Consider the following 25,891-nt stretch of genomic DNA (forward strand, 5'->3'; position numbering starts at 1 on the left):
GACGATGAAGGGGCTAAGCACAGGCAGGTGAGCAGTAATCTGCTCTGGGGCAGCACCAGGATCTTCATACACTTCAGAATCCCACTCTCCTCTGGACTGATGACTGTGAAAATGCTGCCTACATAAGGAACCCTCCCCAGTATGGGCAAGAGGTGAGGGCAAAGGCTTGCCAGCTGCTCCATGCCTTTAGCCACCGTGAACCTGGCTCTTGCCCTGTATGCTGCTAAGGCCGACAGCCTAACCCAAAAGGTATGGGGCTCTCATGTCCACTCCCCCTAAAGACAGGGTAAATAAAGGTCAGATGAGTCAGCCTCTTGGGCCACTGGGACTTTGGTCTCAAGGCAATACTTAACTGCCAGTAGCTCAGCCTGGTACATACCAAGAGATATCTTTAAACCTTAAGGGAACAAGGACAAATGTGTTTTGAAAAAGTGTACCTCCTCCTAAAGTCCACCTACCTGAGCATCACGTACTCTTTCTTTCTGCCCCCCACCCCTGGCCCAACTGCCTGTTTGAATGGGAAAATTTCCTAGGAGTTTATGACCGTGGTACAGCTGCCATTGTTGGGTACCAGCTTACTGAAACTATCATTCCAGCATGAGAAGTTGTTGTCGCACTGTATTTTTGGCAGCATCAGGATTCTGGAGAGGTAGGAGATCACATGTGGATCAGGGTGCGCACTTGGCCCAGAGACCTGCCCCAAGGACAGTTGGCCTTGTGTGTTCAGAAAGTGATGTCTGGACTATGTTAGTTGTATCGCTGGTGCTTCTAGAGTTGTGGGGCAGAAGGCCATATTGTGTCACTCACATTACTACATGGAAGGAAGTGACAGCCTGAAGCCAAGTGACCAAATACTTCCCGGCATGTACTGAGGATGGTAGAGTGTTGACACATACCCTTCAAGTGCCCCATTTTGTAGCATTTGGTAGTTGACCCTCTGAAGCCCCAGGACTCCAGTCAAGCCTGTTGCTGTCTGGGCAGTGTCTCTGTCTTGGCCTAACTGCTTCTGTTTCTCTCGTCAGGTTCGGCCGGTACAGGTGTGAGAAAGGCACTACAGCTGTCCTCACCGAGAAAGTCACCGCTCTGGAGATCGAGGTGCTAGAAGAGACTGTCCAGACCATGGACACTTCGTGAATGGTGCTAGGGGTGGTTGGTTATGTCTTTGAGTAACTGGGGTGCACCACGCCCCAAAACATACATTCGGCTACTGCTTGCCGAGTGAGGCTCAATTAAAAAAAGACAAAACCCAGTGAGTGCTGGACTATGGGTCTGGGCTCTGCTGACCTGACTCTCCTGTGTCCTGAGTTCCAGTGTGTGTCAGTGGTGTGGCCTGAAACCAGAATGAGTTCCTTTGGCTCTCCGAGTGACTGGCTATGACCCAGGCCTGTGCTTGCTTACTTCGTTTTCACTTAGAGGCAGCCCCAGGTGTCTGTCCTTCCTAACAGGGTGATTCAGTATCTAGCAGCCTGCATTTCAGGTGGAAAGCAGTGAGGGAGTCTTGGGCTGTGACATGACCCAGTGGACAGCTTGCCTTGCATGCACAAGACTCCCCAAGTTTACCCTGGTATCCCTGCCTTCCACATAGACACATGAGACAGACACCTTCAGTTTGAGGTCTTGGACTGTGCATGCTCAGGTCCAGAGAAAGGCAGCTGTGTGAAACTGGTGAACTGCTCTCTGGATGATGATTGGTAGAGACTCTGGACATCAGAGGCCATTTTATTGGCCAGATAGTTCTCTTGGTTTGGGCAGTGGGTGGACAGCTGAAATTAAGAGGCTGATTGTGCGAGGGACACAAGAACAGCCTCTGAGAGCAGACGCGGTGCTTACCAAGAGTCAGGAAAACTTTGAGGAGTCAGTGCTGGGCAGGAGACAGCCACTCTGGTCCTCCCAGAGCACGTACTGTGGGGTGCTCCACAGAGCCTGCTTCCCTTGTTGGAAACTGCTGGAGCCAGCTTGAGTGAGTACAATGGGTTTATTTATTGAGAGTGGCAGCTTGGCTGATGATTCTCAGAATTACTTGGGGAACTTAAAGATATTCTGGTATTCCTTGGATGTCTGGGGCCTGGCAAGTTGCTGCTAAAGGTGCCTCAAGAAGTTGTGCTGCTACTGTGTGCTGAATTTGGTCTGCAGTCCAAGATGACACTGACGTGCTGTTAGGGCCACCCCTGAGCCGCTCAGCAGTCACCCCTCTTCCCATTTTGTCTAAAAGCAGAGGCCCTCCTTGGAGTGCAGGCTCTGTGCGGAGAGTGGTGGCCAGCCAGGGACCCTATTTTTGGGAGCTCTGGGTAGTAAGTTCACCTGGCAACGACTTAAACATCTGACAAGACACAGCACCACTGGCCTGTCACCAAAGCAGGTACTGCTTGAGTACTGTAGTACTGCATAGATATATCAATATCAGTTGTTCCTTCCTAAAGCTACGAGCCTCTAGTACAGCTCCTCACGGTGTGCTAACCCCAGTCATAAAGTTATCTTGTCGCTGCTTCATAACTGTAATTTTGCTACTGTTAGGAATCATAATGTAAATATTTTTGGAATACAGAGGTTTGAGAACCACTGGCATAGTAGAACAAAATAATTCAGACTGTTTCCTCCAGCACTTAAGTTTCCTTAAATTCACATTTATAAGTTAGTCTTCACAGTTAATCCTATTGAGAACAAAAAGTAAATTAACATATTTCTGCTTTTCCTGCACTTGATACAGTTGTATTTTTAATTCTTGACTCTCATGGTCACGGACTTGAGTTTTCTGAAAGAGTGACAGGCTGCATTTTTAGATCACCTGCCACTGCTGGCTGATTTGCATCTCTCTCTCTCTCTCTCTCTCTCTCTCTCTCTCTCTCTCTCTCTCTCTCTCTCTCTCTCTCTCTCTCTTTTTTTTTAATGTAGTCCAGTCCAATCTCAAACTTCCCCTTAACCCCCCTGCCTCTGCCTCCCAAGTGCTGGGATAACAAACCTAGGCTGCCTTGCCTAAGTAATATCTTTTGTTTTAGACCCTGTCAGTCACCTGGAAGATAGATGACCTCATTAATCCCTTTTGCAGATGAGGAAATGAAGGCTCAGAAAGGCCAACAAACTTGCCCAAGTCACACTAGGAAGACAGAGAACCAGAATTTGTAAAGCGCAGTGTGAGGGCAAAGCTCTTGGATTTTTCTTGATCTCTTCCCATGGATAGATAATGCTGTACACTTATCCTTCAGTGAGCCACAGCATTCCAGGAGGCCATGGTACATGACAGGGACGCCATGCCTCTCAATGTCTGATGCTGGGTGCTCCTCACTGTCGCTCACTAGTTATAAAATGCAGAGGAGGTATTAGGGAAATCTCTACTCTAAACCCTTATTTCCATTTCCCTTACAAGAGAGTAAATGAAGCACACAGCCGGGTTGTGTGAAAGGTACTAAGAACTAAAAACAACTGCTGGTGACCATTTTTGCAAAGGCTCACCCACACCCCTACCCTGTTCCCTGCAAGCCTCCTGACACTGTGGGCCTGCACAGGTCTGAAGGGACCAGGCAGAGGTTCACACTGCAGTTGGCACAAGGGGCTTCAGTGACTGCCTAAGCCCCTTCCCCCACTAATAGCCCAGCTCAGATTGTCTGCAACAGTTCAAAGAAAGGACTTTGGAGTTTGACCATAACCCAGCTGCTTTCAGCTCACTGGCTGAGGCAGCCACTTTTGGGAGCCTGCTGAGCCCTCTGGTCTTGGCTGTGGGAACTTCCAGGTGCCACTCGGGGAGACGACTCAAGTAAGACAAGTGGTGGATGGCTTCGATGAGGCATGCTGCGTTCAGGTGCTTGATGTCCAGACATGCATCTGCCTAGCCACCTGGTGCACATATCCAATGTCAGGTCGGTGGTTGGGGTCAGGGTAGATGCACATACTGACCAGTTCCCGAAGCTACAAGGAAAGAGCAGTTCTGTTAGTTAAACCTACATCCACATGTTTTGCCACATGGCACCTCAGATGGCACTGTTGTCCCCTTTCAAGTGAAGAATGCTTTGCAGGATAAGGTATGATCACACAGCTTTTGGGGGAGGCTAGGCCCATGCATGCCTAGGCTTGTCTGGTTCCAAAGGTGATGCTTTGAGACCCTGAGAGTTGTTACCCTCAAATAATCATTTTCCAGCTGTGCACACCTTTGTGCAGATTCATGAGTGTGAGCACTCTGCACATGTGTGTCTGCTGTCAGTCACACAAAGCCCAAACCGGAGAAAACTCAAGGAAAGGGCTTATTGATCATAATAAATGCATTAACATGCAGCAAGGCTGCAGTCTGAACACCCCCTGGCCTCTTCATTGTGCTCATGAAAGACACGCTTTTAATTATCCAGACACTGAAGGCTTTGCCCGCCAGGGTGGGGGAGGGGTGCCTTAAGCCTCTGATCCCTCTCGTTCTGATAGCCAGAATGCTAGTCATTTTAATGGTAATTAAAATAATGACCTTAAAAAGCCTGGGTCTTAAATGTGCTACACTGGGCAGGCTGTAAAGTTTTCCATCAAAGTGCCTGCTGCTGGGGATGCTGGTGGTCACCAGCAAAAGTAGATAGTGGGAGGGAGGTCCTGGACTAAAGAGCTCTAGGACCTCAGGAAGGCAGAGCCCCGGGAAGGCCCAGGGATGTTGCAGAGACCCTGGGCTGCAGCATATACCTCAGGTTAGGGGCTAGGACTGTGCTTCCTCACTGAGCTGGCTTAACTGGCCTATAGACCCACAGCATGTGCTTCCCTCCTTTGCCTGGCATTTTGTGATCCCACAGCTGGAATCCAGGAGCAGTTGAAGGTGGTGTCCAAGGTCATCTACAAACAGTGATTTCTAAAGCTGCTCTGGAAGGGAACCATGGCTGACCCATCAGGTAAAAATACAAAAACCACATCAAGATGAAGTCTGCCCTGCAATCACTTAGAAGCAGACTACAGTTACCAGTCGTAGGGAGAAACAACAAAAATGACAAGATACCTTAAGATAAATCTTTAAAAGTGGGGTGTATTTAGGGACACACTTGTGCTAAGTAACAGGATCTGCAGCTGCTGACTGCCGTGGGCATGTGCTAGTAAGACAGAATGGCTGCCCAAGGAGATAAAGCTAAGGGCTCTGGGGCCTTCATTTCTGCCTTGCAACTGAAGTGGAGTGTATGATGCCCACTGGCAGACTGGCACAGGAGCACAGAACTGATTGGAACCAAGTCACATGTCTTGTAGAGCAGAAGTTCTAGTTTAAACAAGGAAAGGAACAACGAATTTTGTGGAGAATGCAATCCGTTCTTCCTTTCTGGCCAGCCTGTTCTCCAGAAGATAGATACTGTCGCCAGAGGGGCTAGTGGGAACTCCTCAAGCCACTGGAGCAGAAAGACTCCAGACTGCCACACCCCAGGGGTGGCCACTGAACAGGTGAGAGCCAGTGGACTTGGAGGCTGGCGTGGAGCTTCCATGCAGAAGGAGTTCCTTGTAAAGCTTCAGCTCATCTGATGATGGGCTGTCCTTAGGGCAGTGGTTCTCAACCTTCCTAACGCTGCGACCTTTAATACAGGTCCTCATGTTATGGTGACCCTCATCTGTAACATTTTTGTTGCTATTTCATAACTAATTTTGTTACTGTTATAAATTGTAATGTAAATATGTTTCCCAGTGTTCTTAGGTAGCCCTGTGAAAAGGTCCTTTGGCCTTGAGAACACTGTCTTAGTGGGAACATAATGAGGGAAGGGTTATACTTATGAGCCATTATCATGAGGCAGTGGCCTTGTGTTCTGTAGAGTGGACCTGGGAAGACCTTAGACTCTCAAAGGACATAACAAATGATGTTTAGCAACATTTACATGAAGCCGTTACCTCCAATAGCTCCTTTTGACCGTGGTGGCAGATGCTGGCTTGGCTCTACTAAACATGACACATGCTTAATCCTTATCGTGAACTGGGACAGGAGATTCTAGTTTTGTTTCCATTTTATAGACGAGGTAAACAAGCCTCTAAGGGCAGTGAAGGGAGCATACAGACCTGTCAGGAGTGTGCCAGGAGACCTGAAAGTTGCCCCTCATAGTTCACTCACAAGGAAGATATAATTTAACCTATCTATAAAATGATGAATCTAAGGATGACCTTCATACAACCAGTAACTGTCCAGAGTCCCTGCACCCTGCATAAAATGTGAAAGTCAAAAACCTCCAGAGTTACAGGCCTGTTACATGGAGCAAGAGACCAACCAGCTAGCCTGGGGTGCCCATCTCCCACCTCCCTGGTAATCATGCCCCTAGCCTGGCATCAGGTCCTAGCTCAGCTGTTCCTACAAGCCTCAGGAACTTCAGCACCATCCCATCTGGACCCCAGCTTGCTCACCTTCTCAGAGTAGTGTTCCCCTGGGAGAGGTGGGTAGTCACACTGCTCAATCTTCTGGCAGAGGGAGAAGAGATTCATCTTATCTCCATAGAAGGGGCTCTGGAGAGCTGCCATCTGCCAGGGAAGGGATATAGACGATCAACCATCAGCCTCAAGGTCTAAAGGATTTCAGAAGGTCCCCAGTACAGTGAGTGTCCTGTGGGCTTCTCCCTGCAGCCCAAGGAGCTGGGATTGCAATAAGGAAGTGCTGTTGAGTCCTGAGGTCATGTCCCCCAGCTCACTAGTTCCCCTTCTCCCGAGGACTGACTGACAAGAATGGAGACTCTGCTCCCTAGGCTGTGTATGGGCCCAACAGGTTCTCATTATTGTCTTTGTGTGTGTGTGGTGCAGGGGACAGTCAGCTTCTGGTGCTACCTTTTCTTTAAGACAGCGTTTGACATGACACTTGTCAATGAGTGGTATGCCAAGCTATCTCAGATCAGCCCGTCCCCACCTCCCCAGCACACAGCTTTTTCAGAGTGCTGAGTCTTTATGCACACAAGGAAAGCACTTTGCAACTAAGCTCCTTCTTCTGCCCATTTCTGTTTGTTCAGGCTGACTTGAATTTATGGAAATCCTCCTGCCTCATACTCGTGGGTACTTGGGTTACAGGCAAGTCAGGTATAGTAATACCTGACTCGGACTGACATATCTAAAGAGTGGTGGGAACACCAGTCTTGGGGACATGTCTGCCTGAGATACCTTCAGTGAAAGATCATGCATGGAGGGCTAATGCTCTTGGGACAGATGTGGGGAGGGGGAGTTGGAATCACTTCCTTCACTGCTGTCTGTAGGCTAGTGCCCTTTCTCTCAGGGACACTCCAGGGTGGAGAGACACTGGGCTCTGCAGTTGGCTGTCTGGCCCCGCTAAGTTGGAAGCCCCAACTTACATGGTGTGGCAAGGTTCAGACACCACCCTAGGCACCTTGAAGAGAGGCAGGCAGATGGGCACTGGGGAATGACAGGCTGGGGACTGCTGGACAGTGGCCCTGCTGTGTTCTCACCCAGGAGAGAAGGTTCAAGCCTCCCTCTTCCTGAAGTAGCCACCTGTTTGAGGCCTTCAGACACCTGGGGAAAGCCTCAGAGATGCTAGCCTGGCACCTGAGGGCCCCATCTGCTGATAAATCCATAATGGCGTTCAAGTGCTTCCTCTCACTCACTTCCTGTTGCCTTCTGCCAAAAGACAGCCTAGACCTTCCTGCTAGTGAAGGGCCGTTCACTGGGTAAGGTAATCAGGCCCCACCCAGTCCAGGTCCCGCCGCAGAGGCCTTTGTTCCAGCATACCTGAGGAATCCTCTGGACTTACATCAGGGGACTGGGTCAAAGTTCCAGCTTAGGTCAGGAGGGAACCCAGGGAAGGTGTGTGACTGTCAGGTTTGCACCCACCCTCTGCTCACCCCTGGGATCAGTCTGGTTCCAAGAACAGCTCGCCATCTTCAGAAAGGGCCAGTGGGTCCACAGATGGCTTCAAAAGTAGGGGACATTGGTTTAGGGTTTGATGCAGGAATCTTAACCTGGGCTAGGCAAAACAAGCAGATAAGTATGGAGGTTTGTGGGACTGTTGACCTTGGGGTCCTCATGGTGGAGGGGACACAACTGGCCCATGAGCCCCACTTCACAGTGAGGCTGCAGTGACCTCTGTACCAGGCAGGCAGGGAGTGGCAAGTATACAGAGGCCTCACCCACACCCAGGAGCTGGTTCTGCCACAAAGCCTGCAAAATGGGCGATGTGCCTCCAAAAGTGGAAACAGGAGCCTGGTGCCAGCGATTACTGGGACTTCAGAAGGACATCTGCTGCCACAGTAGAGCAGCTGAGGCTCCTCGGTAGCCCTCAGAGTCACAGCTGTAGGATCCAGATGAGTGTCCTGGCTTGTGGGTAGGCAAGGTGTTGGGTCTCAGTCCCACTAATGCTGACCCAGTGATTCTTACGTGTTTAGGCATCAAGTCAGGGCTTAGAACAGTCTGCTTGACTGGGAACCCATCAAAAGCCATGCCTGGGTTTGGTGCACACCAAGACTGGGCTGCCTCTGCCTCTGAGGAGTGGTAACAAAGGCTTGGGCAGGGGACAGGAGCAGAGGGAGCCTGCTGTCATCCTCTACCCTTCCACTGGAGAGAGACTGCCCTTCAACAGGCCAATCTGATGGGATTTTCACAAACCTGGCCCTTTGGAAGTTCAAATGGCCCAGAAAATTGGAGAAAGGGGTGGACATTATCTGTTGCTTCTCCACCCCAGCACCTTCCCCTCACCACCCCGGAAAGCACCTGTGCACAGGCTCTGCAAGTGAGCTTTCCTGCCACAGGGCATCTCCAGCCTCAAATGCAGCTTCTCTCAGAAGCCATGTCTGAACTACTTCGCACCCAGTGAGGTCCTGGACCTGCCACTCTGATAGACTGTGATAAGGCTGTAAAGGAACTTGAGGGCCTGCTGGTGATGCGGGAGTTATAGCAATTACCCAGGATGGCAAGATGTACTCAGACCAGTAGCCAGCCAGCTCCTTGCAAATTGGAGCAAAGGACTTGCTGTTGGGGACACAGATACTGGCTACTTCCAGGCCACCAGAGTCATGCTCTCTTAACAGTGAGTCACATGCCTGACTTGCCCTCCCTGGGGCTTTGGATGTGACATAACCCAGTAATGGTAAGAACTGTGTGTGTGTGTGTGTTGTGTATGTGTGTGTCTCAAAGAACCTAGGATGTGGAGGGAGACGGAGATGAGACTTAAGGGCCCCAGACGCCTATGTTATCGCCACAGGCTTCTCCCAAGCACTGCCTGGAGTAAAGGGTGAGCCAGAGGGGACATGTGACCTGGTTCTTTGAGAGAGGCTTTCCAGACCATTCCACTGGTCAAGCCAGAATTCGAAAGCAGCTTTTTCCAGCCCATGGTCTTGCTGGATCTGTGTCCTAGGTGGGGCCTTTGAGGTCCCCTGCCAGAGGCTGGCACCAGGTGAGCCCTCAGCTTTGTGCTCACTTCCCTTCCTCCACAGGAGAGCTGACCTCAGCTGCTAAACCTCAGCCAGTGCTTGGGGTCAACAAAGGATGTCTAGGGGGCTGTTTCTGGCCTTGCTCACTTTGAGCCCCAGGTCATGGTGACATGGCATGTGTTCTCTGGGGACTGTGAGAATCCTCAGTGGTCTAAGTGAGTGGGAGGATGAAATTTGTCCCAACTCTTAACCCTGACACCATGGGACGACACCACAGGTGGCCTCTGGGAGGTGGCAGCCATGACTACAGGACATCTCTTGCCAATTACCCAGTCCTGGGCCCAGATGAGGCCCCTCCTTATCTGCTGGGAAAATAAACACTTCTTTCCCGTGCACTGCAGGGTGCAGAGCCATGTAGCTTCAGCAGTGTCTACTGTCACTGTTGAGGGCTCACCATCGAGGCAGTCGATGCGTGGCCATGGCCTTCCATTCTGTCCTTGTGGGCGAATAGCCTTAGAGGAACTGATTGATTTATTTAGCTTCCCACTGCCTTCTCCTCCTGCATGGCTACAAGGCACGCAGCACTACACTGCCAACAACTAATCAGATGGCTGAACGGAGTCCTGCCACCATGCTGGAAGCCACCTCATTGAGTATGTGTTTAGGCACCAAGTCAGGATTTAGAACAGCCTGCTTGGCTGGGAACCCATCAAAAGCCATGCCTGGGTTTGGTGCACACCAAGACTGGGCTGCCTCTGCCTCTGAGGAGTGGTAACAAAGGCTTGGGCAGGGGACAGGAGCAGAGGGAGCCTGCTGTCATCCTCTACCCTTCCACTGGCCCTAGGGGATGCCCACAGCTCTCCTCTCAACCAGACTGTTTATGTTTAGAGACACTTGTGACTCCACGGGGACAGGAAGCAGCTTCTGAAAATACACAACACAGGATAGAAAGAAAAGGATAAACCATCTGGATGGGGACAGAATCCATGAGTAGGTCGAAGGGGACTCCCTCCATGAGGACTCAAGCCGAGCTATGCTGAGACCTCCTGTTGGCCAAAGCAAAAAGGGAAATGTGTCAAGCCACTGGGCTTCTAGGAACTAGCAGCAGACACCAGCTGCTCAGCTCAGCTCAGCTGGTCAGTGGGCTCCGAGAGGCCTGAGCTTACACACAGGGCTTCATGCACTTCTTGCCACGAGATAGGCAGACTATCCCACTTGGGGCCACGGGAGCAGATGAGGAAGGAAAGGACTATGGACTATATCCTGTGGGGACTGCTGCTGCTGAGATTTGGACCTTGGATCCTTTTGCCCAGTCTGGGCTCCTGCGAGACACTGCATCGCTCCCCTAGGAGGTCCAATGGTTGAGAGTATTTGGGAGTTCCTGAACAGCTGTCCCCTCACCCTAGCACCTGACAGGCCTGGTCATACTCTTACGGGAGTCTCTGAACCCCAGGCCCTAGTCAGGTGCTTGTTAAGTCTCTTCCTGAAACTGAGGCCCCAGAGTCTCAAAAAGACTTGGCTTGCCCCCCCTGCTGACTGTTCTGGCCTGAACTGCCCACAGGCCTTCCTGGTGACACTGGGCTAAGAGGTTATCCGCACAACCAGTCCACAAGGGCATCTTTTCTAGCCAAGCATTTAAAATTTAAAATGCATCCCCTTCAGCTAGGGTGTACGTAAGTTGTGCTTCCATCTTCCATTCCCCCGCCAGAGAAAAGGCTGTGTCTGCTCTAACACATCTCAGGCGCCTGGCTCAAAAAGAAAGACACTGAGCTTGGCAGTGGTGGTGCACACCTTTAATCCCAGCACTCAGGGGGGAGAGGCAGGCAGATCTCTGAGTTTGAGGCCAGCTTGGTCTACAGAGCAAGTTCCAGGACAGGTACCAATGCTACACAGAGAAACCCTGCCTCAAAAACAGACACCAAACCACACCTTATAAAGAGACACTGTCATGGGACAGTACCCGGAAGCCAAGGAATTAGTCTCTTTGGGTGTAGCCTGGGACACTTTCCTGAGTGTTGCTGCTGCAGTCAGTCCCCAGCCGTCAGTTTAATAATGAGGATCTTTAGGTTGACCAGTGCAAGCCAGACCCACAGGGTTCCAGTCCTAATCCCAAAGCCCTTACCTGTTTGTCACCTTGCATATATATTAGGGCTCCAAACAGATGGTGAACTCTTGAGAGTGCCCAGCAGTGGGTCCCAGCAGGCTGGTGGAGGTGACATCAGATAGCCCAAACTTCACCTGTCTTGGTGGCCTGTGCTCCCCATGGACCCATTCCCAGGACCCCCCTGTGGCTACCTTAGATGAATAGGAGCATCTAGGACTCAACAGGCTGGTACCATTCCACAGCTAGGGAGGGGAGAGGTCTGCAGTGAGAGAAAAAACGGGCAAAGCCGGACGTGACTCCATACCCACTCCAGTGCCTGTGAGGGACCTCTACTGACGAACAATACACAAACGTGGCTACTGAAGAAACCAGAGAAGAGCAGCAGGAATACCCCACTGGTCTGTCCCCTTCGTGGAGCCCAACAGTACAGCTTCCTACCAACCACCCTTCCAGCGAGGGTGGCTTGATCACATTACTGAGGCCATGCCTGTGAAGGTGAAGGACAGCTGGGTCCGCGCAGCACTGGTACTGCCCTAAGCTGGTAGGGTGAGCCTGTCCTTCCTGTGCCCCCATGGAACACCAAGCTGCACACGAGAGACTTACCTCATACAACAGACAGCCGAGGGACCAGATGTCTGACTTGAAGTTGTAGCCATTCTCATGGATCCTCTCTGGTGACATGTAGTATGGTGTTCCCACTGCAACACAACAAGGGGCAAGAACAGGGGCTCAGGAGAGGAGAGACGGCCTGCCCACTCCTGGGCTACAGGAGACAGCTGCCCATATTAACAGAACTTTAAGAGGATCCCCAGGATCCCTCAGACTTAAGAATTGGTTGGGGGCCACCATAGCCAGGGTTCAATATGACAGTTCACTGCAGAAAAGCAAGTGGCTACTGTCCCTTTAGGTGACAGTTTGTATCTGGCACAGCCCAGAACAAGCTCTCAATAGAAAAGAACTTCTGTTCACGTTGACTAAGCCACATGAGGGGAAACTGAGGCTCGGGTAGGTGAAGAGTCTTACATAAAGGGGACAACTCATTAAAATGATCAACTTCATGATGGCTGAAGCCCGTCATTTCACCAAATCAGCGTTCAGAGCTGATTGGCAAGTTAGGCTGTGGTTCCCAATGATGGTGCTGTTGAGGAGGAAGCTTGTCAGGGGGCGTGCGCTAGGAGTTTACAGTCTCACCCCACTTTCTCTCAGCTTCCTGCTCTGGCTGTCTGCTGCTGTCCTACTGCTGTGAAGAGACACCACGGCCACACCATCACTAAAGGCAGGAACCCGGAGGCAGGAGCTGATGCAGAGGCCATGGAGGGTGCTGCTCACTGGCTTGCTCCCCATGGCTTACTCTCAGCCTGCTTTTTTTGTTTGTTTGTTTTTGTTTTTTGTTTTTCGAGACAGGGTTTCTCTGTAGCTTTGGAGCCTGTCCTGGAGCTAGCTCTTGTAGACCAGGCTGGTCTCGAACTCACAGAGATCCACCTGCCTCGGCCTCCCGAGTGCTGGGATTAAAGGCGTGCGCCACCACCGCCCGGTCACTCAGCCTGCTTTCTTATAGAATGCAGAACTACCAGAAGCCCAGGGATGGCCCCACCTCCAGTGGACTGGGCCCTTCCACACCAATCACTAATTAAGAAAATGCCCACAGGCTTGCCTACAGTCCAATCTTATGGAGGCATTTTCTCAGTTGAGGCTCCCTCCTCTCAGATGACTCTAGCCTGTGTAAGGTGACATAACACTGTCAGGACACATTCGGCGCCTCCCCAATATGGACTCCCTCTCTGGAACTGTGAGCTCCTCTGCTCATGGCACTTATCACAGCAAGAAAAAAGGGACAAATGCAGAGGGACAGGGAAAACCACCTCCACATCTGTCTGACATGGACTGACACTTAATCAAGACGGTTTGCGTCTGAAACACCCCTCCCCCCAAAGACTACATGCTAACAGGTCACAGCTGATGGCATAATTGGGAGGTGGTAGGATCTTCATGGAGTGGGGTAAAACCTCTGCTCCAGACGGTATGAATTCTGTCCCGTGGCTCTGAACACCCTGGGCAGGACAGCTCTGGTCCATGGCAGGAGTCACGAGGACATGGGTCTGTTATATAACAGGCTGTGAGTATCTTTTCACTTCTTTGTAGCCTAATGCTACATTTATTCCACAGAAATGGTCTGAGACATGGTTCCCGTGAACGCGTGTGTCTAACCATGACTTCATCGTGTTAGCAGCCATCACTCAGACATGGCTGAGAACTGGACATCCTATTTTGTACTCGCTCCATGGTTGTAATCAGGGGCTGGTGGCTTCTCAATAGAAGAACTGCCAGCTAACATGTGCAGCTGTGACCTCTTACGGTCAAGTGGGACATCAAGAATAAACACCTGCGCACTCCAGTCATGAGAATACAAAAACCAAGCCAATGGCCAGGTGTGAAGTTAACAGGTGTCACAGCCCAACCCTGGGCAGAATCCATAGGTCTTGATCAGCAGTGGGAACCTAGGGACAAGTAGCATTGCATTCCAGCGCCCAGGAGCTACAGCTAGAGGCACCCCTGGCCAGGAGACAGGGTTAGAGCTGTGTCCCAGCAAGGCTGCCCCATGGTTCTTTCCACTTGTTCTGGGTCCCTTTTATATTTGCTAGGCCCAGGCAGGAGGGTCTCTAGGGTGGGCATCTGCAGGAAGCCTTGCAGACCTGTCCAGCACCTTGTGCCCCAAGCCAGTTCTAGCTGCCATCTAGTCTCCTCTGAGCTCTGCTCCACTGTGCTTGTGTACTGGGAAGCTACAGCAAGGCCAGCCACCAGGTTCTCCCTCTGGCTCTAAAGCAGGGCCTGGCTACGGCCTGCAGGAGAGCCAGGGCGAGAGCTGCGTTCCTCTCCTTACTATTGCTCTTCCACCTCACTGAACCCCTTTACATGAAACAGGTTGTCCTTGAACTCACTACCTGCACCCATCACTACCTTCTTCTGCTGCAGTGTGGGGCTGGAATCTAGATTGTGCCCATGCTAATGCTTGACCCTTGACTCACTACCTGTACCTACCTGTCACTACCTTCTTCTGCTGCAGTGTGGGGGCTGGGATCTAGATTGTGCCCATGCTAATGCTTGACCTTTGAGCCCCATGTGCAGCCCTTGGCTTTGTGAAACAGCATCCTACTAGGCAACCCAAGCTGACCCTCAACTTATGATCCTCCTGCCTCTGCTTCCTGTGCTGGAATTACGGATGTGTAGTACCACGCTCAGGGAGGAACCTTTTTCCAAGATGCCTCCTTCAATTCACCCATCCACCCGTCTGTCTTGTCTGCCCACTCATCTGCTACCTGCTCGTCGGAACCCGTTCACACATCCGTCTGTGCCTACACACGCCTTTCCATCTGGTGGTTGGTGGAGCTGTGGCCCGATGCTGGGGGAGAGCTGCCCACCCCAGAGAGTCCAGCAGACAGCTGGTGAGTTCGCACAGGCACAGCCACAGGAGGATTCTAGTAAACATCTAACTAGGCCTGGAGTTTGGACGCTTGTCCCTGTCCTGAGCTTCTGGGGAGCACACAGCTATAGTTTGAGAGGAGCCCCTGAGCCTTGCTCACCCACTTGCTTCGTGTGGGAATGAATCAGGAGCCTACTAGCTGAGAGCAGTTTGCCTATTCTGGAGAGCGGTGTGCCCTCTGGGCTCCTGACCCAGGCTTTCTCATAGGCTCCGGGGTACTGTGCTTTGCTTTGGAGACAGGGGCTATACAACCTTTACCAGGGGAGTACGAAGCTGAGGAGCATGGCACTTCCTTCAGCTATGCCACTTTACCTGGATTTTCCAGCCAGGTAATGATAAACAAGGAAACATGATGGCGCATAACACATCACTTGTGAGACAGATAAAACAACAGACTCGCAGCAGGCCACTGGGGGAGCTGGCTCCAGATCACAGCAGAGTGCACCCTGCCTGGTCTCAGTCCCTCCTCACAGCAGGAGCCAAGGTCCCAAGCCTAACCTTCCCGAGTCTTCACCCTGGAACCGAGGACTCCAAACCTGGCAGAAACCACATGAACCTCAAAGTGGAAGACTGCCTGAAGAGCCCCACCAACATGCACCCCTGTCCAAACGCACTACCAGCGTTAGAAATGCTTGTTTGAGACGCTAGGCATGAAAAAGACCAGTGCCTGCAAGCTACCCTTCCCCAGGTGGCATCATCCACCAGGTGGGGCTAAAGGCTGGACTCCAGGAAGGATGGCAGGCAGATCTATGCAAACTGCCCCCTGGTGTGACCTGTTCTGGCTACTCTCTGGCCAAAGGCCACAATGCCTCTCTGCCTTGGTTCCTCATCAGTGAGACCCTCATGCTTAGCAGCTGGTTTTCCCAACTGGACAATGGAAAGTGGGGTTGGAAGAATGTTTGGTCCTTGGTGAATTCTCACCGATGAGCAAGCATCCCTGGGCATGTCTGTCTGTGTGGACTGCAAATCCACATGGCATCCTTGGGCATGTCTGCCTGTGTGGACCGCAAATCCACATGGCACACTCTCGTTGTACACAGCAGGGTCCAGTGCATGGCACTCTGCCCTCCTCTCCACACGTCCCTGCCCCAGGCAGCTTGGTGGGACCCCTCTCTCTACCTGTCTCCACACTGTGAAGACCACCTGGACAAGGGGTGTTTTCTTGCCCATGTGCCAGCAACTAGCGGTATGACCTCACTTCTCTCATCCTCAGCTACCTCAGCAAAATGAGGATGAAGGTCCTGGGAGTGAGGCCATCTTATAAAAGCAAAATGTTTCCCAAACATTTCTAAAGGCCACCCTCTTCTGACCTGCCCGTGTGGACACTGACGTGCAGGGTGACTGTGGCTAAGGTAGCTGCAGATTCTGGGTGACGCTGGGCTCCTCCAGGCAGAGCTTAGACTCTCGGCCAACACCTGCACACACACTTCTGCCTTAGGGAAAACGTTCCACCCACCCTCTCGCCAGCTCGTCTCTGCTAATCTGTGGCCCCTTGAAGGCAGGGAAGCCTGGTCTGGAAGCCCATGACCAAGTCAGGCCAAGAGCCCCTTGACTGTTTTCCCTGATGGGGTTGTCCCCAAAGGGCTCTGCTCCCCCAGTCCCAGAGAGACCAAGCAGCCCCACATGGCCTGGGTCTGAGCAGCCACCCTTCCTACTCCGTCCAGTCTCAGCCTGAGGCACCCTGTCACCACTGTCACCACTGCCAAACACAAGGCCTGCGTTCCTGCTCTCCAGACCTACCATTTGTCTCGAAGCTGCTGCCGTCGCTTGGAGCGAGTTACTTGCTTGTAGCTTGTGAGCTGTGTATAGGCAAATCTTTCATTTTTCTTTCATTATGCCGGCGTGTACTGTCACTTAATTTTTATGTATGCAATACTTCTTGACAAATATGATCTGCTGCCTGGTAATTCGTCTGACGCTCATTCTGTTCCGAGCTCTAATTACGGCTCCTATCCTGACACAGAGGCAGCAGCTCTGCCACCGCTGGGTACTGCACCTGTCAGCCCGACCATGGCACTGACTAATGCCCTTTCATGCCAGCCTCCTGTTAGCAAATACAGGCATAAGGAGGGGCCAGAAAGGGAAGGCAGAGAAGGGAAGGCTCCGGGTCAGCAGCTTTGGGTGATGAGGAGGTTGCCAGGACAATGTGGCTACTACCCCAGATCCCCACATAGTAGGGGCACATTAGTTGCAGAGGATGAATAATTCATAGCCACATACAGGGTGAGAAGGTCCTCTACATCCTTCCTGTGTCACAGTGTGATAGCAATTAGTTCTATTTCTTGTCCAACCAGACTTGTGTGTACTTAGCTGTGTACAAAACTGGTGGTAGAAGGGTGCTTTCCTCTAGAACTTGGAGACTTTGGGCCATGGGTTGTGGGTCTGCACTGCCAACCTCCAGGGCCTTGGCTCCTAGAGCTGGTTCAGCAAGCTCAGACTGGTGGAGCACCCTCGACCCATGCGCCTCCTGGATCTGGTGCACATGGCCCGGAGCAGGGATGGGGCCGGGAGAGCACCTTGCACCCATCTTGCAGGGTCTGCACAGGAGGCCTAGGGAGGTCCAGTTCTTCTCATTAATGGAATAAGTGCAGTGGTCCGAGCGGATAAATCACACTGTGGAGGAGCCAGGACTCTGCCGTCCCTAACAAGGCGATCCTAACCAGCTCTGACTAGCCACTGGCTGACAGGCCCAGGAGGCGGTGCTTTTGCTCTTTCCCTGAGTTCCAACCTTTTCCAAACTCTTAAGCCAAATGTTATCAGGGTAGAACACTTACTTGCCTAGCATGTGGGAGGCCCTGACTTCTGTTACCCCACACCACAAAGGAATGGCATCCTAACTCAGTAAACAGGCAGACTGGAAGCTTCCTTCCAGTTACAGAGTCAGTAGCTGGGGATCCCTGATGGACGCCGCTGGCCCTAACCTTGTGGAAGTAGGCAATGAGCAGGATAGACCAGTATTGTAGCCTTGGCTTTGAGGGACACCATTTGACCTTGAAATCACTCCAGCTCCCTGAACTCCAGTTTCTAGGTCCTGTGGTGCCTGAAGGCCAGTGGAGGTTAACACAGCATCCTTAGGTCCTTGGGTATGGCCCCTAACACAACTTTTCCTTGGGGTTAGGGAACAAGGGAGTCAAGGAAGAGTATTTCCAGTAACACTTCTGCAAGCCACTGGCTCATTTCTCACAAGTGCATGCCTGGAGTCTCAGCCATTATGACCTGAATGAACAGCGACAGTTTCCAGAGGGAGCTTTCCCACAGAGCACCCAGACCGCCACCAGAAGCTGCTGTTGGCACCCAGATGTGGGGGACGGGAGACACACGGACTGGAGCTGCAGAGTGGAATGTAATAAGGAGACCCAGAGGGTTGTCTGGGGGGTGGCCTCTGTCCCTTCTGCCTCCCCTAGTCATGCCCAAGAGATGCTGGGAACTGACTGGGGGACAATCAGGGAGATGCCTGCCTGCCTCTCATGAATTCCTGGTGAGATCCTGCTGCCCCTGGGCTGACTGCACAGGACACCTTTCTGTGCCGCACTGGCTGTGCGAGCTCCTTACGCTAACGAAAGGGAAGGGCTCCATTTTCATCACTCACGCTCCTGCACACAGATTCTGAAGCTGACACAGCCCCGCCTCACTGGAAGCTCACCTGACTCTTTCCCTTCTCCTTCTCCTAGCAGCCGCCCTCTCCCCCCCTCAACAGGGGCACCTAGGCCTGTACCCATCCCCAGCCACCCAAGCATGGTTCCCCCAATTGGATGTGGGTTCTCCCTGGTCTTCCCAGTTGCTCTTCCTCCACAGTCCAGCTACCTGGGCCCACACCCCAAGACTGACTTCACAGTCTAACAAGCAGGTCCACTTGGAGTACAGGCCACAGGGCCAATAGGGCACAGCAAGAGGACTGCAAAGCAGGCAGATGCAGCCCACTCTGTATAACAGGGTCTGTTGGCCTTCCAGGAAGTACTCGAGGTGACCTAGGGATACAGGGAGGCCCCCATGGCCCCTCTGGGCCTCAGTTCCCTCTACTCTGGATCTATACCAAAGCAAGAGTGAACTCTAGGGACTCAAAAAGCATCTGCCCCACACTATGCAAATGCTTCTGGCCAGGTCACCCAGCCCCACAGCCCCCTTACCTAGTGAGTGGGCTGCAGTGGTCTCTGAGCTGAAGAAGCGGCCCAGGCCGAGGTCGCCAAGTTTCACAATGCCTGTAGCTGTGATGAACACGTTGGCGGGCTTGATGTCTGCAGGGCGAGGACATGGGGTTGGTGTGGGAAAGTAGGATTAGAAAGGATAGGAGGCCGGAGGCCTGGGAGGGACCACGAAGCACCTTTGGGTAATGGGTAGGCCCTCACTCAGGGCAAAACCAACTGCCACTCAAACATCAAAGCCCATAGGCAGGTCCCTTTCCCTGAGGCTTCCCTGCGGCCCTGCCTGCCACCCAGAGGGACCTTGGGACAGTTGCTCCCAAGCCTCGTTTCTTCACCTATAACATGAGTCTATCTATCTCCCCCCTTTCCAGGTTAGCCGTGAGTGGGTAGCAGAGATCTCTATACCACTGTCTCCTTTTGTATGGCTGCCCCGTGCTAGAAGACTATCACCTGCACAGCTGCAGGGGGAAATGGAGGCACCAGTTTGACACCTTCCCAGCAGGCTTCACACCTCAGGGTGCCTCTCAGAAACACTCACCAGTGTCCCACCTCACTTCCTGGTGTGGGATGGGGGTGTAGTTTGCTTAGCCAACTCCTACCAAGGTGTCAAAGCCCACAGGAAACTTCCTTCCTCTGGGCAAAGCTGGCTTCAGTACCAGAATCGGCCACATCAGGGACGAGTGGAGACTGAGTGCTGAGGTGGCCCTGTTCCCTGAAGCTTATGTGGTGACTACTGGCATCAGGCGGGTCCCTTGCCCCCACAGGTGCTTCTTTACATGGAACACTAAATGGCCTAACTCATTCTCAGGGCGGCTCTCAGGGCTGGGGTCCCAGTTCCCGCGGGCACACACCTCGGTGCATCACGCGCCGGGAATGCATGTGCTCCACAGCACTGCACAGCTGTACAAAGTACTTCCACACGGTCCTCTCAGGGATAAGTCGCTTCTGCTTCTTGAAGTACTGTAAGGAGACAGACAAGCCTGTGTGAGCATGCCTACAGTGGTGGGGCACAAACAAGGTGTGGCAGAAGGCTGTGTCCACACCTCTGCCCAGAGGATGCCGGGGAAGGGACACTCACCCTCAGCCCTGACCATGCCTGAGAGGCAGCCATTGTTGCCCCCATGTCCTCAGAGCCAGCTGTAACCCCAGTGTCATGTGACTTCTAAAGGCAGAAAACCCTTGGAGAGACAGCTTATCTTTCTCAAGCAGCCCCTTGGTTGCAGTGGGCATTAATCTGCCTCCTTGCCTAGTGTCTTAGTTAGAATATCTACTGCTGTGATGAGACCCCATGACCAAAGCAACTTTGCAAGAAGAGGGTTTATTTTATCTACTACTATCATACCACAGTCTACCATGGAAGGCAGTCAGGACAGGAACTCAAACAGGGCAGGATCCTGGAGGCAGGAGCTGATGCAGAGGCCATGGAGGAGCGCTGCTTACTGGCGTCCTCCCCATGGCTTAGTCAGCTTACTTGCTTAGAGCACCCAGGACCAGCAGGTCAGGGGTGGCCCCACCCACAACAGGCTGGGCCCTCTTCCACCAGTCACTATGAAAACGCCCTACATGCGTTTTCTCCTTCGAGGCTCCTCCTCACATGTTACTTTAGCCTGTGTCAAGCTGTCATAAAACTAGCCAGGACCTAGTAAACCACACTCAATCCCCCAGGAAAAAGGAAAGAAAAAAGGAAAGCTACAACTCCCCCAGGGTGCACTGAAAGAGAAGTGAAGCAGAAGGTTCTGGAAGGAGGATGCAGGGACACGCCCTGAGGCACAGGGGCAGTAACACCCGCCACCAAGCTGTGGTTCTAGTGGCAAGTGGCAGCACTGTGGCTGCCAAGCAAAGACTCTAGTGTAGGAAGCCAGGAACTGCTAGGTGCCTGCTCCCGGTGAGGGAACAGGAGTGGAAGGAAAGTCATGTCGTGCACAGGCCATGCTCAGCCATGCTGCTGGGCCCTCAGGAAGAAGCATGAAGGTGCTGAGGGCTACAAGGGGAGGTCAGTTAGGTCTTAGTTCCTCAGCACATCTAATGATGCTGGGAACCTGTGATAGGGACCATGCCCAGAGAGACTAAACAGCCAGCAGGTGCCGTATGCTGGGATCCAGAGCTGGGCACCTCCAGCTGCTGGCCTGGAAGCTGAACCCCTTGAGGCTCTCCTGAGGTCCTTCTAGGCGGAGCCAGAGGGCTAGCTGTCCTGGTCTCCCAGAAGACCTCTGCCCTGGGCCACCCCCAGGCCTCTGCAGCAGGCTGGGTGGGCTGTTATTTACACCACAATGTTATTTGGTCCTCATTATAGTGTTTACATGAGGACGTGTGCAGTCGAGAGTGGTGATTTTCTAAATGTCACATTCTATAAGTGCCAGCTGACATTTAGTAGGAAGGCACAGAGTCTCTGGTGGGTTTCAGACAGTGGCGGCTCTGGGCTTCACCAGCTCTGTAAATAATACCAGCACCATGGTTGGCTGGCCCCTGAGGCTGCAAGCCCTCAGGACACAGGCCCCGCTGACCAGTGGGAACACTGTGGTGTGACCCAGGCTTGAGATTGGTTGCAAAGGCGGGGTTCCCCTGGATACCTAGAGAACTGGGAAGGATATGGCAACAGATCCTACCAGGCACCACGCAGTGTGCGTATGAGAAAACTCGGTGCGGGGCCTGCTAAGCCATCCCAAGTGTGTCCAGTTAGGGCACCACCCCAATTCCCTTGCTGGCTGGAGTTGCCACAGTCCTAGTCCTGCCTGTGAGGAAGCCTGTGCAGTCGGCTGTTGCCGGCAGGGAGGAAAGGCATCCACTAAGGAGCGAGGCTGGGCAGGAAGAGTTTCCACACTACCCAAAGTCAGTTCTTTGTGGAGCCCAGGGCACACAGAGAGGCCAGCAGGCTAGCTGCCCAGTCCATCTCCTTTAGTTTGAAGGAGTTGGTCTGACCTACAGCCCTTTCCCAGAATCCTCTCCTTAAACGGTCACCAGGAAGGGGAGCAATGCCTAGCACCCCCAAACCCTGGCCAAATGCTGTCTGCCTCTATTCCTGAGTCTGAGAGGTCCTAGAAACCTGAGGTCCATGGGCTGCAGCAGATGGAGGGTAAAGAGGGCTCCAGTTCCCTGCTCCTGCTCCACCCCCACCCACCACTGCCTGCACTAAGTCCTCCAAACACAAGGCTTATTGTATCTGCTCCTTCCAGGAGTCTGAGGAAGCTCCTGAGCCTGAAGCCTTGACCCCATGCCACCTCTTCGCCTGGTGCTCCTTGTTGGTGCTTCTCCAGCTCCTCTCTCATCTGCTCTGAGGTCAACTCAGCTCCGGGATCACCTCCTCCAGGAAGCCCCCCACCTGCCCTGATTCCGCAGACCCTACCCTGGTTCACTTTAGAGCCTACCTTCCTGGTGGAACTCAAGGCCCTGGGGCACCACCAGCAATGGTGGATCCCTGAGGTCTTGGTGGGGGCGGGCACATAGCCAGATTGTGGAGAGTTGCGCATATACATGGGGTATGTGTAGGGAGACGGTAAGTGAAGGGGCATGAAACATGATGTACTGCCTATGTTCCCACCAGAGATCCGTGTGGAGATTAACACCCTGCAAATGCATTAATATGTCAACGGAAATATAAAAGCAGGTGATAACAGCGCAGTAATGCCGCTTCCCAACGACACCATATTCCTAGGGGCCAAATTTCTGAAGAGCAACTGACAAACAATTGCCTAGTCCCCTGTGCCTGCTGGGAAGACAGAGTCTATGTCGGCCCTTATCCAAACACAGCGGGAGCTCAGTGTGGGGCCTGAGCATGGCTTGGCTTCCCTTAGGACAGGCTAGGCTTAGGGAAGACAGATGATGGGGTCCATGCCAGCAGGGACATGAGGACCTCAGGGGAGAAGTAAGGATCAGAGGCCATGGGTTAGGGCTTTTTCCCTTAAAAGCTGTGTTGCCTTTGGCTGAGCTTGCTGAGGAGAACACAGGCTCAGTGGCTTAGCCTGCCTTTGACTGATGATGACACCCTCTCAATGGAGCTGCCATGTCCCTGAAACCAAACCCAAAGTCGTTCTATCCTGAGTCCTGGGAGGGGAACAAGGTAGTTTATGGCATATCAGAGAAGCCATGTCCCTGAAACCAAACCCAAAGTCGTTCTATCCTGAGTCCTGGGAGGGGAACAAGGTAGTTTATGGCATATCAGAGAACATGGCACTGAGCTATAGAGGCTCACAGATGCTCAGCTGTCACAGACCAGGCATGGACTCCTCACTATGTGGGCGGTGGAGACAATGACCGTGTTCTCAGACAAGACCACCTCCCTGGACCACAGTTTCCCCTACTATATAGATCGTGGCAGCTGGAGCCATACGACAGACATGTCACCTAAAGACTGCACACTTTAAGAATCTGTGGTTCTGGCCAGCTCAGCTGGGGCTGAAACACTGGCTGTGATTAACCAGAGACTGAACCACAGAAGTGAAAGCCTCTGCTTTGCTGGACTAATCGATGCTAGTTGGCTGGAGTTGAGAACACAGCGCTGACAGAAGACACTAGCATCACTGAGGTGAAACCTGGGACGCGTGTCCAGAGGCGGCCAAGGCTGCACCCTGTGCTGGCAGCTGAGCTTGGTAGTTGGGGGGAGGGGGTGTTGAAGAAATGCAGGGACGGAGAGCAGCAGAGGCTCGGCACTGAGGGAGCCTAGCACAGGCTATCAGTGTAAGTGCAGTCCAGCTGCAGCAGAGACCCCAGGGTTGGAGATGCCAGTGCCATGGATGACCACCAAGACAGCAGCAGCAGTGGAGAGGATCCTGCCGGAGCCGAGAAGACAAGCTGTGTGTGCTGCAGAGGGTAGGGCTGGGGAACTGACCCAAGTCCTTTGGAAAAACCCCCGAAGATCATGAGTGGATCCCAGACACCAGACACTGAGCTATTATTCAGTTGAAGTTCAGCTTTACTTTATACACATTGTTACTGTGCCCCATTCTTCCCCCTAAAGTAAGGAAATATTTAACTTAATTATTTTTAATTTTACAGGACTTGGAATTTTTAAAGAAACTGAATTTTTAAGTGTTTGAATTTGTAAAGATGATGGGACTTTTTAAGTGTGTAAAATGTCTTATATTGTGACATTAATATTAGTGTGTGATCTTGGGAAAGAACAAAGAAAAGGTTATGGCTCAAGAGTGAAGTGCTTGTGTGTCAAGCTGACAAGGGGTCAATTGTGCTGCCTAGTTTTATGGCTACTTGATACAATCTATAGTCATCTAAGAGGAAGAAGCCTCATCTAAGAAATGCCCCCGTAAGATCAAGCTGTAGGCAAGCCTATAGGGCGGTTTCTTTCTTTCTTTTTTTTTTTAAGATTCATTTATTTGTGTGTTTTATGTATATGAGTGCTGAATCTGATCCCATTATGGATGGTTGTGAGCCACCATGTGGTTGCTGGGAAGTGAACTCAGTACCTCTGGAAGAGCAGTCAAGTGCTCTTAACCACTGAGCCATCTCTCTAGCCCCTGGCATTCTCTTAACTACTGGTTGATGTGGGAGGGCCCCGTGATGTGGATGGTACCATCTTTAGCTGGTGGTCCTGGGTTCTATAAGACAACAAGCTGAGCAAGTCATGAGGAGTGCCAGTAAGCAACACCCCTCCATGGCCTCTGCATCAGCTCCTGCCTCCAGGTGCCTGCCCTGCTTGAGTCCCAGCCTTGACTTTCTTTGATGCGGAAGTGTAGGCCAAACAAACCCTCTCCTCCCCAAGTTGCTTTGGTCAGGTGTTTCCGCACAGCGAGAGTTAACTCTAAGACAGAAATTGAAGTCTGACCTTTGGAGGTGTTGACTATCTATCTGTTCCTGTTCCTTCTGTACAGAAAAGTGTCCCCATGTGCTCTAGGATGGAGCAGTGTAGGTGGTCCAAAGGGTCCTCTGTGTACCATAGCCCTGACTCATCCTGTCTGACAGGAAGACAAGGGTACCCTATGCAGATGCTGAGATCAGAGACAGGCCAGAGTTGTCACTGGGACATGGAGGAGTGCCATTTAGGTTGAGAGGACATTGTCCTGACCTTGATCATCTGGGAGAGGTCACCTGCATCAGCCAATTCCAACACAATGTTCAGCTCGTTGTCTTCGATGAAAGAGTCCAGATACTTGATGATGTTCGGATGGTTCAGTTGCTGCACCAGAAAAGGGAGGGGGTCACACGAGTGATGAGTGTCACAGCCCCAGTGTCTGCCCTGCACACGTACCCCTGACACCCCTCCAGTGCAGTATAAGGCCAGTCTCTCCCCAGACTTAGCTCACTGGTTCACAGAAACATTCCTTCTAGTCTTGTGTTCTTTCTCAATGTCTCAGCCATCCCTTGGAAACCCAAGAATCCTTCCTACCCTAAGCATACCTGACTACTGACTCATCCAGAGTGGGTTTCTGCCTCTGGTCTTCATGCTGAGGAAGTGAGTGGAGGCCAGGCAGGGAGTAAAAATCAGCTCTACCTCACATATAGGACCCTGATGGTGACACCATACCTACATGGCTGCTGGGTCTAGGGAAGCAAGAGAGCACTCCCAACACGGCTACATGGCGGCTGACGGTGTAGGAGGTCCTTCTGTATTTGGGTTGCTCTCATTGGTTGATCAATAAAGAAACTGCTTGGCCTGATAGGGCAAAACTTAGATAGGTGGAGAAGACAGAACTGAATTCTGGGAGGAAGAAAGCAGGGTCAGAGAGAGCCGCCATGGAGCTGTCAGAATCAGACATGCTGAATCTTTCCCAGTAAGCCACGACCTTGTGGTGACATACAGATTATTAGAAATGGGTTGAATCAGGATGTGAGAGTTAGCCAATAAGAGGCTAGAACTAATGGGCCAGGCAGTAATTTAATTAATACAATTTCTGTGTGGTTATTTCGGGGGTTAAGCTGG

The 25,891-nt window shown here is 52.1% G+C and overlaps 2 protein-coding genes across 2 annotated transcripts in view; one reads left to right on the forward strand and one right to left on the reverse strand.

The window, feature by feature from the left end:
• Psmb7 (proteasome 20S subunit beta 7) overlaps positions 1-1,288 on the forward strand; it is a 60,538-nt gene extending 59,250 nt beyond the window's left edge. Inside the window, exon 8 of the mRNA XM_057754854.1 lies at positions 1,023-1,288. Within this exon, the coding sequence (XP_057610837.1) occupies positions 1,023-1,134 (112 nt within the window). The 3' untranslated portion in view covers positions 1,135-1,288. The remainder of the gene's footprint in view (positions 1-1,022) is intronic.
• The window catches only part of Nek6 (NIMA related kinase 6), a 74,025-nt gene continuing 49,260 nt past the window's right edge, over positions 1,127-25,891 (reverse strand). The window contains exons 5-10 of the mRNA XM_057754853.1: positions 25,037-25,147; positions 19,872-19,980; positions 19,006-19,113; positions 12,001-12,095; positions 6,334-6,447; positions 1,127-3,903 (exon numbers count right to left, since the gene is read on the reverse strand). Coding sequence (XP_057610836.1) covers positions 3,793-3,903; positions 6,334-6,447; positions 12,001-12,095; positions 19,006-19,113; positions 19,872-19,980; positions 25,037-25,147 — 648 coding nt within the window. The 3' untranslated portion in view covers positions 1,127-3,792. The remainder of the gene's footprint in view (positions 3,904-6,333; positions 6,448-12,000; positions 12,096-19,005; positions 19,114-19,871; positions 19,981-25,036; positions 25,148-25,891) is intronic.

This window comes from Chionomys nivalis, chromosome 22 (assembly GCF_950005125.1).
Source record: "Chionomys nivalis chromosome 22, mChiNiv1.1, whole genome shotgun sequence".
NCBI lineage: Eukaryota > Metazoa > Chordata > Mammalia > Rodentia > Cricetidae > Chionomys > Chionomys nivalis.